This window comes from Rhea americana, unplaced genomic scaffold (genome assembly GCF_003343005.1).
Source record: "Rhea americana isolate MKP2758 unplaced genomic scaffold, rheAme1 scaffold_64, whole genome shotgun sequence".
In the NCBI taxonomy this organism is placed as follows: Eukaryota; Metazoa; Chordata; class Aves; order Rheiformes; family Rheidae; genus Rhea; species Rhea americana.
In genome coordinates this window covers 3,030,972-3,046,695 of record NW_028186801.1, presented here as the reverse complement: position 1 = coordinate 3,046,695, position 15,724 = coordinate 3,030,972, and the positions used below count along the sequence as shown (strand labels likewise).

Below are 15,724 nucleotides of genomic sequence, written 5' to 3'. Positions count from 1 at the left end.
AGGTATCACGACAGTGTCATTACTTAAATGATCCCACATAATACTATTTTTCCTATATCTGCCTCATTCAGGCACGTGAGGAACTGTGCTACATCAGGGCATCACAACTGAGTAGTGAATATACCTGTTATCTCAAGAGTCCCTGCCTTACAGAATTTGTAAAATAGTGCAGCCTGGGAACTGCGGGCCAGTCAGCCTTACCTTGTTCATCRAAGATAGTGGAGCAGCTAATCCTGAATACTATTTCTAAGCATATGAAGGATAAGGAAGTGATCAGGAGTAGTCAACGTGGATTCACAAAGGGGATATCTTGCTGCTTAACCAACATGATGGCCTTCTGTGATGAAATGACTGGCTGGGTAGATAAGGGGAGAGGAGTTGATGTTATCTACCTTAACTTCAGTAGGGCTTTTGACACTGTCTCCCTAACGTCCTCATAGGGAAGCTGATGAAGTATGGGCTAGATGAACAGACAGTGAGGTGGACTGAGAATGGGCTGAATGGTAGAGCTCAGAGGGTTGTGATCAGTGATGCAAAGTCTAGCTGGAGCCCTGTAGCTAATGGTGTAATGGTCCTGTCCTGTTCAACTTATTCATCAAAGATCTGGATGAAGGGACAAAGTGCAAGTTTGCTGATGATACAAAACTGGGAGTATTTTATGTACCAGAAGGCTGTGCTGCCGTTCAGAGGGACATCAACAGGCTAGAGAGATGGGCAGAGAGGAACCTAATGGAGTTCAATAAAAGTAAGGGCAGAGTCCTGCACCTAGGGAGGAATAATCCTATGCACCAGTACAGGCTGGGAGCTGACCACCTGGAAAGCAGCTCTGCAAAGAAGGACCTGGAAGTGCTGGTGGACAAATTGACCATGAGCCAGCAATGAGCCTTTGTTGCCAGGAAGACCAGTGCTATCCTGGGGTGCATCATAAAGACAGCAGGTCAGAAATAAAGTCAGCAGGTTGAAGGAAGTATTTCTCCTCCTCGACTCAGCCCTGGTGAGGCCCACAGCTAGAGCGCTGGGTTCAGTTATGGGCTCCTCAGTGTAGGAGAGATATGGAGCTGCTGGAGTGAGTCCTGCAAAGGGCCTCTAAGATCATAAAGGGACTGGAGCATCTGTCATATGAGGAGAAGCTGAGAGAGCAGGGACTTTTCAGCCTGGAGAAGACTGAGGCGGGATCTTATCAGGATATTCATATGTCTGAAGGGAGGGTCAAGAGGATGGGGCTAGATTCTTTTCAGTGGTGCCCAGCAATAGAATGAGAGGCAATGGGCACAAGTTGAAACACAGGAWTTTTTCCTCCATTTGAACATGAGGAAAAAGCTTTTTCCTGTGAGGGTGATAGAACACTGGAACGRGTTCCCCAGAGAGGTTGTGGAGTTTCCATCCTTGGATATCTTCAAAAGCTGTCTGCTTGAGCAAAGAGGTTGGACTGGATGATTTCCAGAGGTCCCTTCCAAACATAAGCATTCTGTGATTCAAACTGTTAGGGAGACAAGAGATGGCTGTGTGAGGCTGAGTGTCATCTTTGAATTCTCTCCCTGCCTCTGCCACCAGAGTTTGTGTGTGATGCTGAGCAAATCACAAACTGACACAGTCTCATTTAGTTACTAATCGTGTGTTACTAATTTTCTTAATATCCAAACTAAGACACCTGTGACCAGACTGACCATTCATCACTCCAAAAATAATTAATGGGACCTGTGCTTTAAGTGTACAACATAAAAATGTTAAGTATACTTGACGAAGGTGTTCAGGTAGGCACTGAGCAGTAGTCTCAGTCTCTCTCTTTTCTCCATTTTCTTGCATGAAAATAATAATATCACTTAATCTTGCTAAGACTGTGAAAAAGAACTTCATTAAGGTCTGTAGGCAGTAGCATACTGTAAGATCACCATATGAATAACCCAGAGGATTTTTTTTTTAATTTGGTGAGTGGTAAATAAAACATAGAGCCAAACACCAAATAAGGAGGATAATAACAATAAGAATAAATTAAAAACTATCCATTTTGAAAGAGGAAGAAGACTGGCAGAAAAAAGATAGCATATGGTTATATAATCAAGACTATATTCCAATACAGGTATGCAAGAGGAAATTAGTAAAATTGTGTGAGTTGCCTTAATATAAATATCTTTTCTTAACTTCTGAATTCTTAACTTAACAGTAAGCTTTTAAAAAATGTTTTTTGTAGTTATTAAGGGCTTGAAGAGTTATTCCTAATATTGCCCATAGCTATATGAGCTCCTTGCTCTAGAGACACTAAAGCACTGATCTTATAGGACAGTGCAGATGTTCATAACAATACAGGCATGAATCTAAGCAACTAATTCTCATTGATTTCTGTAGAAGACAAGATCCTGAAATGGAATCCACTCCATTTAATGTAGGAACCTAATTTTTATCTAAGTTTTAGGTGCCTACTTAAGTGGTCTTCCTGAAGGAGGTGTCTTAATTCCTAGTACTGATTAGCAAGATAAACAGATTCCTTTGAATGGATAGATATATCTCTTTCAGGGAGAGATTCTACTGGTTTAATTTTGGTGCCAACGCTTATGCTGAAGAGATTTTCCTCTGCAAGCTCTGCAAGGTATCTTTCTGTACTCATTGTGGAGGAAACATAAGCACTTTAGCAGGAAAGACTGAGTATGCACCTGAAACACAAGCTTAAGTTAGTGCCTGTGTAAAATAGCCTGGRCTTTCTCTTTGTATCAAGTCTTAAAACGTATTAGGATTTATTTATGTTAGCATGTATGTGAGATCTGGTTAAGGAAGCAGAAGTACCTGTGAGAGCTGAAGAAATTAGAAAATAATGCTATTTCAAAGTGGTTGTTAATACTGCAAACCTTTTCCTTGTGAATAGCTCCTTAGTAGTGCCATTGCAGTCAATGATGAATTATGCACCTAAGCTAAAATCCTATTTATCTTTCATTGCAGAACACACATTACTTTTATTTCTGCAGGTCTGACCCTACAGAAAATCTTCTGTTCTTCCTCTTATTTAAATTTATGTAAAATCAAGTTCTTAGTGTAGTGATCAAACAGCTTGTGGGGAAATGATATAATAATTATGCATTATTTTTCAGTCCAGCCTACTTAGTGGTAAAGCAACACAACCTATCTGCATTTTGAAATGAAACTAGTAAACAAAAAGAAATATTTTACGCTAAACACACAAATCTCATGTCTTAATCTTCATTTTATTTTATTTGCTTAAGCTCCTTGTTAGAGCAGCATCTGAAAACTTTGCAGTCTTTGCTACTTACCTCAGAATATTCCTGTAAGCTAAAGAAATAATATTTCCATTTTATGAATTTGGAAGTAAAACATGAGCAAAATAAGACCATTTCCATTAAAGACCATCAGTGCATGAAAGTTAGGGGCTTCAGTTTCAACCTTTTAGGTGCTAGGCCTCAGATTAAACTCTTGACCAGATTCTTTATGTAGTAAATGAGGGGTACACTCAGAATGTGTCATCCAAAACAGCTGGCAAGGTGATCAGAATGTCACAGAGAGTCCCATGCAGTAGACCTCTGATAACCAAGAGAGTATTTCCTGAGGCCAGTATGGTCCTGAGATGGTACCACTAAGGTTCCTTCATGGATTGTAAATTAAAATGTTGTTGAGATGCAGAAGCACCCTCAGCTCCTAGGGGTCTGTCTTCCTTAATGAGTGCCTCCACTGCCTGGTTACCTTTCACTCTTCATTTCCTTTCATATTCTTTCCATAGAGAATTTTCAGTTCTTTTGTTAAAAGTGGCACCCACTCAGTATGAAGGATACAGCTGCCTGCTGCCTCTTCTGTTCAGAAGAGCGTGTGATGAGGTGTTTAGGGTATTCTCTTGGGACATGAAAGCTCTAATTTTTTCAGAGAGTAGAAGAAGCTAAATCAGGCCTCCTGTGTTTTGGGCAAGTGAACTAATAACAGACTATTCTGTGAAAGAGCAGAAGAAGATGGCTGGCATGCTTTGGGAATGMCTGCCACATCAAAGCACTTGAGAGACTTGGGCAAAGGCACAGTTAGTTTTCTAATTGTGTTCAAGCTTAGGGGTGATCTTAGCGTTGAGCTGTGCAGCCCTGTTGATTCTAGACAAGCAGAGAGGCATGCAGGGAAACTTTACGGACAAAATAAAACCATCTTCAACATTAGGCAGATGGCAAATGAAAATTTGCATTGTTGTGGTTTTGGGGTTTTGATACCTGTGCTCCATCTCTGATGCACTTTAAATACCCTTTTTGCATTTGCCAAAAGGTCCGCATTGTAATGTGGTAAGTTGAACCTAGATTTTTCTTGTATGTATCTATTGAATCAGCGTTTTCTCTTCCCTTTTATTGTCCTATCCCTTAGTAGGGACACATTTGGCCACTGTCAAATAGAATGATTTTTTTGCATACCTGACTGGCTCTCTTTATTTCCTCCTCCTCCTCCCTCCCTACTTTGCAGATACAGTCTACTGTGCCAGGAAAGCAATTATGCAAAATTGTGTATGAAGGTTTAATGATACAAAACAGAGTTCATCACAATACTAATTGTGATTCTTCCATCGTTCCATAAACTAAATGTTTCAAGATGGTTGAATTGGGATCTCTGTGGTTTTATTTTATTAAAAAATGTATTAGTTTAACAGATGGGATACTGTTCATATATGTCACTGTTTGGAAGGAAGCGACAACTAGAAATAGTGATTTGGAGGAGTCTAGGTAATGGTTTATATGCTTTCAGGTAGTGTTTGAGAACTCTGCTTTATTACCTGTCTCACTAGGTTACATTGTGTTATCTGTTTTACATTAGAAATGATAACTCTATATGACTGTGTACTGAGTCTGTAGTAAGATACAATGATAAAAAATATAAAGATAGCCTGTATCACTTAATAACAAGGAAAAATAATGTGTCTGTATACCCATATTAAAGAGATAGTGGGTTAAAACAGAGCTGTCAAGTAAAGTGTATTGAGGTTTGATATGTGGTTTCTACTTTGGTAACTGAACTGGTTCAGGAAATGAGCAATAAAGCAACCTTTGATAATGATTTCAGTAAAACCAAAAATCGCATTGGCATTTTTAGTCCAGAATAGAGCATTTAAAAGCATTTCAGAATTGATATTTGTGCTTCATATTTGCTTTGACATTTTCAGCTGCCCTACTGCTTTTCTCAGAATCCTGAGTGGGATTTAATTCCACCACAGAAAGCGGTAGAAAGACTCGGATATTAATATTAGGACTGACATTTTGCAGAGTATTGTTTGTATCAAGTAGGTCATTATGCATTTCAGGGAGCAGGAACAGACCCTCCAACACAACCATTAGAGATTCAGCAGGGACTTCTTCCATGTTGGTTGCTACCATCAGACTATACAGAATTGTAGAATCGGTAAGGTTGGAAGGGACCTCTGGAGATCATGTAGTCCAACCTCCCTGCTCAGCAGGGTCACCTAGAGCATGTTAGACAGGGTTGCATCCAGGCGGGCCTTGAAGATCTCCAGACAAGGAGACTCCACAACCTCTCTGGGCAACCTGTGCCAGTGCACTGGCTCTCTCACAGGGAAGAAATTCCCCCTCACGGTCAGGTGGAACTTCCTGTGGTTCAGTTTCTGCCCATTGCCTCTTGTCCTGTCACATGGGTCAACTGAAAAGAGTTTGTCCCCATCCCCTTGACACCCTCCCTTCAGGTACTTGTACACATTGATAGGATCCCCCCTCAGTCTTCTCTTCCCCAGGCTGAAGAGGCCCAGCTCTCGTAGCCKTTCCTCATAGGGCAGATGCTCCAGCCCTCTGATCATCTTTGTAGCCCTACGCTGGACTCTCTCCAGTAGCTCCATGTGTGTCTTGTCCTGGGGGAGCCCAGAACTGGAGACAGTACTCGAGATGAGGCCTCACCAGGGCTGAGTAGAGGGCAGGATCACCTCCCTCGACCTGCTGGCAACAGTCTTCCCAAGGCGGCCCAGGAGACCATTGACCTTCTTGGCCACGAGGGCACATTGTGGGCTTGTGGTCAATCTGTCATCCACCAGCACTTCCAGRTCCTTCTCTGCAGAGCTGCTCTCCAGCAGGTCATCCCCCAGTACTGGTGCCTMRGGTTATTTTTCCCTAGGACTTGTCCTTGTTGAACCTCAGGAGGTTCCCCTCTGCCCAACTCTCCAGCCTGTCCAAGCCTCTCTGTATGGCAGCACAGCCCTCAGGTGTGTCAGCCTCTCCTCCCAGCTTGGTATCATCWGCAVACTTGCTGAGGAKGCACTCTGTCCCCTCATCCAGGTCATTGATGAATAAGTTGAACAGGATGGGACCCAGGACTGAGCCCTGGGGGATGCCACTAGCCACAGGCCTCCAGCTAGACTCCATGCCACTGATGATGACCCTCTGAGCTCTGCCTTTCAGCCAGTTCTCAATCCACCTCACTGTCCACTCGTCTAACTCACACTTCAGTATGAAAAGTTGCCTTCTTTCAATCCCTTTCTTGGTTAAGAAGCGTCATTAGCTTATGTCATCTTTGCAGTATGGAGAAGTTAAAGGATGTCAGGGTGGGGAATAATGAAGAAATAATCTTGTGGTGCTTTCCACTACCTTGTTCATCTGAACAGGAGCTGGTCACATTTGAGTACTGAGTTATGAAGTTCAGTTCTGTTTGCCTTGGTGCTCCCTGCAAGTTGGATGTGTGAGTTGTTTTATACCGAACACATCAGTATGTGACTTGTATAAACAGCTTTAACTTACTGCTTTTTGAAAACGGAGGCCTGGAGCAGTCATAGAGGGTTTCAGGAATGTTAATTGTTTGTGTACAGGAATCAGCTTATAAATGGTTGTTTTTGCAGTCTTGTATTGCTCWTCGAGGCTAACTGTGTCACTGCCAGAAAAGAGAAGGGAGAATGATTTTTTTTTTTTTTCTTCTTCGCAATCTACTAATACTTTCAGGGCTCARTATAATGTGCCTTTAACAAACCGTGAACTTCTCTCCTACTGAGCCATTGCACCCTGCCTACATTCAGAATAGGCAGAGAACCATTATACTAATCCACTCTACCATCATATCTCTAGCAAACACATGTAAGTGATTACTTTGAATATTTATTTTGATGCAAAGAGTGTTAAGTCTTTTATTTGGCAACAGAAACAAATAGGAGATTTAAACTTTCTCAACTTTGTAACCTTAATTGTGTAAGTTCTTTTTTTTTGTTCCGCTACAGCGTGTTTTGACAAATGTACAGCAGTCTCATTTGGCTTTCAGAATATCTCTGCCACCTCACAACCACCTTAGAGTAGTTCAGCTGTACAGTTAGGGTAGGTTTAAAATGGAGAAACTAAAATGATCAATCTTTCTCTGTGTTTTTTGACAGGTACGATTATACGCAAGGCCTGATGCAATCCGAAGAGGATCAGGGGACTATGCTCTAAATATTACAAGGAGACTCATTGAATTTTATGAAGATTATTTTAAAGTGCCCTAYTCCCTGCCAAAATTAGGTAAGGTTTTTCCTAAAACATGAAGCTTACCCAGAAAATGGGAAATTAAGCTACCCTTTTYAAGAAAACTGAAGACTGGGAAGTTTTCAAAGGAAGAAATGTTTTGGTTATTTTAGAAGGATTAGTAAGCAAGGATTTTTTCAGCTGTCCTGCAGAGGAAGGGAAGCCAAATTATTCCTTCTTCAACCTTTTACTGAAAGGAGCAGCAAGCAGACAATACTTAAATTTATTAGGCAGTGGGACACTAAGAAAAGTACTTTGATTAGTTTTTTGATGTTGTTTATTTTGGGCCTTGCTTTCATTAGCTAGCTGCTGGAATATGTTTGTTTTGCAGTACTTACATCTGGATGGCTCAGCTTTAGATGGAGAACAGAATTAAAAATGTCTGTGGGAACTGAGAACCTGTCATGTTGTAAGGCAATATTTGTTATGCTGGTTTGTGTAGTTTATTAATTATGATTAATATGTGCTTGATTATATTGTTGCTTGTGGAGGAGAATGGCCACAAACGTATCTTGCTGCTCAAATGACCCAAACATAAGAGCTTTCAATTTCTGCTATTTTTTTAAATAGTTTCCTCTACTCCTTTCACCACAGTCATCTACTCTCCAACACACTGCATTATTTCATACCATATTATTACACTCTCCCTCCTTAGGAGCATGTTTGATCAAGATCCATAAAAGCCTATKGCTCAGCAGCAGGGTATTTGGTCATTTGTATTTGGTCGGAAGTGTTAGAGATGGAACCACAGGTGGTCCTCCCTGGAACTCAGGACCTTTTTCATTAAATTCCTTGCCTGCTGAGTAGCTTTATTAGTCTTACAACTAACAGTGTAGGAGATAGATAAAGTAATTGATGTTGCTTGATGAGGGTGAATGAATTTTTTATAAGAATATGTGGCATTTGTTACATGTCCTCTTTAAATGATGAGTTACAAGCAGTGTTYTCCTGGAGACATAGCAGAAGGATTTGAACATGACATGCACATCAGACTTTGCATATTGTTCCATACCTTGCTTCAGGTATGTAGTGGTGATTTCATACTGCAAACTATAGATTCACTGATGCCAAAAAATTTAAAAAGGAAAAAAATAATCAAAATCTTTCTGAATCTGAAAAAGGATGAGCAATGGGACTCCAGTCGTTACTTCAGGTAGTATACTGTGCRTGCCAGGAAACAGCAGGCGATAGTGAGTGTATCTGTTTCAGAATATCTTTTACAATGGCAACATATAGCCTTTCAACTCCACCTGCTTTATGGGTTATCATTACACTGTAAGGTATCCTTTAAAAATACCTCTTAGKAGAAGAGTATGTTCTAGTTTGGTTTTGTTGGGACTAGGAGGGGAGGAATAGCCACAAGTCAAACTCTACTTTTTCATAAACTATTTATAACAAAATTGTTATGTTAATATGAAATACTATTTCATTTATAAAATTTGAAAACTATTATTTATCCTATGGTTATACTGTAGGAAATATTGCCAAGTTTCTTATTCTATAATAGAGTTAACCTTACGTGACTGAACAGAGTTTTCAATTTACTGTGTAYGTTAGGTAGGACTTAAAAGAACATTATATTTAATGTAAATATAATAAGATTTATTAAATTAAAAACTGTTTCAGTAACATAAATATTTTTAAAAATTTCACGTACCTAGAATGTTGAGATCTTTGGCGTCTGTTCAACAGAACACTACCACCACCAAGTTTAAGCATATGGTAGTGTCTGTAACCTGAAGGAATGTTGAAAAAATATTCTTTGGCATGGGAAATGGAAGGTTAGGCACAATACTCTAGCAGGTGAATAGAAGTACTGAAAACAAATACACAGTAGTCTTTCTGCTGTAGTAGTTTTGTAGTAGYGTTAAAGAATTTTCCATCTGAGGGGCAGAAAAAGAGGCAAAGCAGCATTAGCTACAGCTGTGGAAGAAATGTACCTCAAGATACTCTGTTGGTAGAGAAAACACACTTTGGCTATCCAAAGCAAAGAACAAGTTTATCTTTGGACTGTCACCTGATATGTTGTTGTTGTCATCACTCCAGAGAATTTTATACGTTAAGGTTTTAACAAAATCAGATGATTTTTGTGGGATATTTTAGAATTTTTTCTTTATAAAGGAAATGGGAAGTATCTTCTAGTGGGAATGAAAATTAAAGGCTATCCTGTAAAAAGTTTTTTAATGACAAAAGCCCGTTTTATAGGAAGTGTTCTATTTTAAGCACAGATGTTTTAAAATAAAAATATGAAAAATTTTACATATTTTTCATATATCATCCAGTTCGGACGAGAGGAAACCTTCACAGATGTAATTATTTTGGTTGAAAACCACACTTATTTTTTCAAAAGAATCTTGTTGCAGAAATACTGACCAGCTTTGTGTGCAGACACTGTGTAAATTAATGACTGATATGTTGTTAGTGTCAATGCTGTATGCTGCTGCTCGTTCTTTTGTTCCATCACTGACTGTGTTTGTGTGGCCCAGTGTTCTGTGCTATCTTCACATTCCTGAGGTAGTTAAACTTCTTAGGCTCTTAGGCTTTTTGCTTTAGTGGGGATGTGGTAGTCAACTGAGCTRTTTCTATTTGGTGGCTTTCTGTGAACGTTGCTGCTGTGCTGTGAGGGTTAGGCTGTTTGGTAAGGGACCAACCTGTAGCTCTTCATGAAGAGCTGCTACTGTCTGCATGGTCATCCCTTCTAACTCTGAGTATGGGGCATATCTGAGGACATTTAGGCTGCCAATGTGTTGCTTTATGAGAGGGATTTGTGTTCATGTGTTCACTTGTTGTGTCATTGAGGTCCATTTCAATAGAGAGTTGGCAACTGAAACTAGTGCGGGTCATCTGAGATTGTTATAAATTAGGTAGGGTTCTTTATAGGAGCCGCTTTATCCTGACACTCTTGAGTATTAGACTGTTTTTGACCAGGCTTTTTTCCCTTACATGTACACATTCAGATATTTGCAGTTGCTGTTGTCTACTGTGGGCTCCTCTGGCTTCTCGGTAGCCTTTGTGACTATTAGGAGGAGTGGAGAATCTGAGGGAACTGTTTGCCATACAGTGACTACTTTCGGGGGGACTTACATGGCCCATGCTTCTGAATATACTGGAGGAGTACATTTGGCTGCCAACTGCTGTGAATTCTAGCTATGAATGTGAATTGGGAATTTTCTTATTTGAATAGCCAATTTCCAYACTTGAAAGTTCTATTTGGCTTGTAGACATGTACTTTTTTCCATATCATATTCTGAATTGGAAGGTGCTTGTGTGGGGTTTTAAATTAACATTTCTTGTATGAATTCCCTTTCTAAAAAAGTCAGGCCTTTGAAAAGGCAGATTATTCCTCTAAGTCTATAAAATCATTATAAACTCTAGTTAAAAATCAGGGAAGGGTAAGGCACAGGGCTTTAATTCTGAAAAGGTATGCAGCAGGGTTTTTAATTGTGTTTCTGTGGCTGGTGAATACAAAATAAAATTTTGTATTTGTAGCAATACTTAATTTTAATCCATTTTACAATACACAAAACACTTTCTTCATATCTATGGAGCTTTTTCTTATAAGGATCATCAAGACCATGAAAGTTTCCTTCTGGGGAATGATTAAGTACACTAGAACTCCTCACACTCAAAAAGTTGCGACTCTAAGCTGTGAATGGTATGAAGTRGAGGGACTGACTGTCTCTTGCAGCCAAGAATAAAGGGCCATCCAGTGAGAGGTTAGCAGGAGGCAGGTTCAGCGAAAACAAAAAGATATCAGTCTTCCTAGAACAGATGGTAAATCTGTGAAACTCCTAGTCAAAAGACATTCTAAGTGTGAAAGATTTCCATAGGTTTGGGTGGAGATATGGACAAATACTTGGAGAAGAGCTTCACTGAGGGAAACTCCTTAGTCTAAAAATAGAGGCTGGAAAATACTTGAGAGAATAATATACATTCTTCCTAGTTCTTACTCTTTGCTGAACAACTGCCTGTGACCACTGCTGGATACSAGGATACTGAGCTAGAGGTCCTTTTGTCTGAACTGATTGGGCTATTCTTACATTCATGGTCTTCCAGTTTCTACAGTGTTTCTATTAAAGGGCCATGGAATATCTTTTCAAGAATACTCTGTAYTGAAACTGGGAAACTTCTGTAAGTTTCCGTTATGRCACTCTATCAMATTTTTGTGTGTGTACATAAATGGSTTATCTGCGTGAAGGTTTTTTAGTTTCTGGGTCTCATTTTTCCTGAACAAAGGAACATAAGTGTCCCAAAGTTTAGACACACAGTGCCTAGCTCAAAGGCGGTTTGCTCAGATTGATCCAATCCTTATGYTCTCAACTGGGATGTCTAAATTAACAAGCTGGTTGCCATAGRTTCTTAGTGCCATGTCATCAATGGAGAGAAACTCTGCCTGAGGATGGTTTGAGTCTTATGTGGGCAGAATCTCCCTCTGGAGCTGCCTAGGTRAAAGAAAGAATGTCTTACTGACACAGGAGCTAGAAGTGACAGTTACAATATTAAGCTTCCATAACATGGTTAACCTAGGAAGGGTTCTCAGCCCTACCTTCTGCTGTGGTGGGGAGCTGGGAATGGGGTTGAGCAGAACCTAGGCTTAGGCTCGGGCTCTTCTAGTTTAGGCTTCGATTAGGCTCTTTTCGTTTTCGTTGACAGTGTCCTGAACGGTGGTAATATGAACAGTTGGTGAATCCACTTTCAGACATGGCTGCACATGTTACAGAAGGATGAATACAAATCTCCGTGCTGTTTTGTTTTGAGGACATTGGAGATGAATCAATATTTCATTTATAARTATTACAATATATGTGAGCACATAAAAAAAAATTCTAAAAAAAAAATCTTTAAAAAAATGAAAAAAATGTTTTTTTTTCCAGGCTTTGAAAAGTCTCTTTTATATAGAATTGCTGTACAGCAAACTTTGGAGTTACGTCTGATATATTTTATATCTTTTTCTTACAAGAATATTTAAGGTACTAATTACCTCACATACTTGTTAGTGCCAAGATGATACATTCTTGTCTTCATTATGCAGCACAGAACACTGTTTAAAGTCATGAATGCAAGCACAGAAAGTGATTTTTCCAGGGGATTCAATGATATGTGCACAATGGAAGACAAGATTGGACCATTAACATTTGCTCTTTGAGTATTTCTGGAGAGCAGGATTCAGTTTTTAGAATGAGTCATTGAAGAATTAAAGGTGTTTGTTTCCTGTGATGTAAAAAATTGCTCAACTATATAAAGAATTAAAATTCAAATGGGAATTGTTTTGACTTTTGAAGGAAACTCTTGGACATCTGCTGTTCCTTGCTTGTTGACAGTGAATATTTTGATGAAGGATAGTGCTGTTACTTGTTACTGTGGGAGGTGTTGGAGGCATGGAATAAAATTGTTGCGATGCTTCTATAGGATGGCCAAAAGATTTACTGTGAGCGCTAGTGATTAATTATTCATTTAGATTTAATTGCTTTACTGTTAGCTTGACTCTTCGACAGATTCCTGCCCTGTTCACTGCAATATTGTCTTCTGCTCTGCTTGGTTTTCATCATCTTCATCCACACTCTGTCTTTTCTTACTCCTTTCTTACTTTCCCTTCGTTTGTCCTTCCTCCTGTCTCTGTTACTCTTTTTAGTATGGATCTAGTTCCAGATTCATGCCTGCTTTCTCTGCTTTCGTTCCACTGAAAGTTTCACAACTTCTTGTGAAACTTATACTTTGTCTTTGTTCCCAACAAAGTGGCCTCTTCTTGTCACCTGCCCAAACTCTGAGCTGGAATTGCTGTATTACGTCAAGAAAGATATTTCATTTTTTCTTTCTCTATGTATAAAATGAAAACAATAATGCTTTTTTAGCCTTGTTTTAACAATAGTTGAAAATGATTGTCAGTTGTTTGTTTTATTTTGTCCTGACCAAGAGGTTGCCAACCTGAAGATTTGAGAAATACTGATCTGGTCTGATCTATAACGTGCCAAGGCACTTCGAGTTTCATTGGATTCTTTTGGCATCAAAGCTGTAGCTTCTATTTGAGTTATATACAGTCATCGTGAAAGATGTATAGATTCTACTGAGAGAGAATCCATCACAACCCTGTAGGAGAGAGGAAAGGAAAGTAAAAGTTTATTAAGTTTATTAAATCTAGATGAGTTAGTAGTTGTATAGTGTTCAGAATAGAGAAGAAAGAGGCATAGGAARGGAGATGTCCTGGGAGTGGGACACATGACTCCTGGAAAGAGGAGGGGTGGGAGGGGAGGCTTGATTCATATGCCTAAACTGATAACGTTTAAAATGTCTTGGAGTATTCTGAAGACCCCTAACTGCTGGTTCTGCTGGCCTCCAGATGAGGTCCTGTTAGTCTGTGTCATCCTTGTCAGCTCCACATGGGTGCTTGGAATACACTGAGCATCTCAAATGAGGCAGTTACCTGTGTTCAGGCAGCAGAATTGAAATCTTTTATTTTCTGAGACCAGCTGCTCAAAACAAGTCTAGTGACTTTGCACATGTGACTGTCTTGGCTGATACAGAGGATTCATACACAGAATGAACTATTTCACTTGCACCATGACCTTTGAAGCTTTGCTTTGAAGGTTTTCTTTTTCTTTTCTTTTTTTTTTTCTTTAAAACATTTTTAAACTGTGAGCACTTCAAAACAGCAACTGGTCAGGGCTCCAGAGGTAAAAATTCCATCTCTAGCTATAGGAGAAAGCATTGTTTTTTCTCTAAACAGTGCTTTGAAATATGTAAAAGAACAGAGAGTTATTAAACTGAAACAAATAATGAATAGGCATTTCAGTCCATGGTATGAGTAAAAGAAAGAAAGGAAAAATAATCTCCACTTAAGTCTTTATCTTACTGTATTGTTCTAAACTATGTTAAATGGTAAGCTAATTCATTCCAGTAATTCCTATAATATAGTTCAGAATGGGCATTGTAATTGATTTTGGAAATTAAGAGGAAGTTGATCTCTGGTGAGTTAGTGCAGTGCAAGCTTGAGTCTAATACTGTTTGCAGGAGGCAAGAAAAGTTGCATATAGGAATAAAGCAGCTTTATAGGGAACAAGATAAATCAGCCCTGGTAGAAATAATCTTCTTTTGAGTGAAATGTTTTCATTATGCAGCTGTTGTCCTCCTATCTTAATTATGACATGAACAGTGTCCAAACCTCCTGAACAAGGAGTTCAGATAGTAACATTATTACCAGTAGTAGCTCAGTCAGTCCATAGTGAAGGGAAGGTGAGCAAATCTGACTGTATCCATATTGGCTACTCAGCTTATGAGATCAGTAGGCTTTTGAATGCTTAATTAAAGAAAAATTAAAAGAGGGAAATGTTCTTATGGCAGTATACCAGGATGTGGGATTGTAGGAGACTCTGTGGAAATGCCAATGCTTTTTGAGCCATGAGAATGCCTCATGTGCAATCTTTCATATGAATAGAATGACTTTTTTGCTAAGTTGCTCCTAAGTCATACAAGCAGTTAGGACTAACATAGAAGTGGGATTCACTGAATTTTAGCCATATCAAAGCTGTGTCTAGTCCAAGCTAGTTCCTTAAGTTTCTTATCTAGTCTGAAACATAGGTCCCTCTAGAAAATGACTAATTTTTTCATAAATTAGGAGGTGCCAGTGAGGTCCCTCTGCTAACTGCAGATACAGTAAGCTGAACTGACTAGGTTAGATGTGATGCCTGATTTTTAAATGGCTAAAAGGTGAAGTGAATCCCTCTGCAGTTATAAAATGGGGGAAGTCTTTTGACAGATGCAAAGACTGCAGAAATTTTAAGAATCACTAGGAAAATATGTGAACTTTTACCTGGCAAGAGAGGGTTAAATGCCTAAAAGCATGTGAATCCATGGCTAAAGTAGTGTAAAGTTCCATTATAGCTCTTTTCACTTTGCTCTGGCAGAGCTCTCATCCCTGATTGTTATCTTCTTTGAGGCTGCTAGTGATTGTCTTTTTGTTAGCTTAATGATACTGTTCTTGACCAGAATCGTTCACTTATGAATGTCAGATTTTGAAGGGTAGTAGTGATTTTTGCCATAAAATAATATTGCTGGAACAGCAACCCTCTTGACCAGGTCTTACTTCTGAACTCGGGGACATTTTTAAAAGAGGCACCTGAAGATTGTTAATAACCTGTTAGAGGTGAGAGTTGGGAGAGTTCATCAGAGCTAAAACCTTTTTCAGTATTAGCTTTAGCTTTGTCTTAAAGAAGCATCTGTTTTTAAAAAAAAAAAAAAAAAAAAAAAAACTACATCTCAACAGCTAT

At 39.2% G+C, this 15,724-nt stretch overlaps 1 protein-coding gene across 2 annotated transcripts in view; it reads left to right on the top strand.

The window, feature by feature from the left end:
* The window catches only part of TRHDE (thyrotropin releasing hormone degrading enzyme), a 217,436-nt gene that overhangs the window by 30,156 nt on the left and 171,556 nt on the right, over positions 1-15,724 (top strand). For both annotated transcript variants that reach the window (XM_085320493.1, XM_085320492.1), the window contains exon 2: positions 7,331-7,457. In XM_085320493.1, the coding sequence (XP_085176619.1) occupies positions 7,331-7,457 (127 nt within the window). The remainder of the gene's footprint in view (positions 1-7,330; positions 7,458-15,724) is intronic.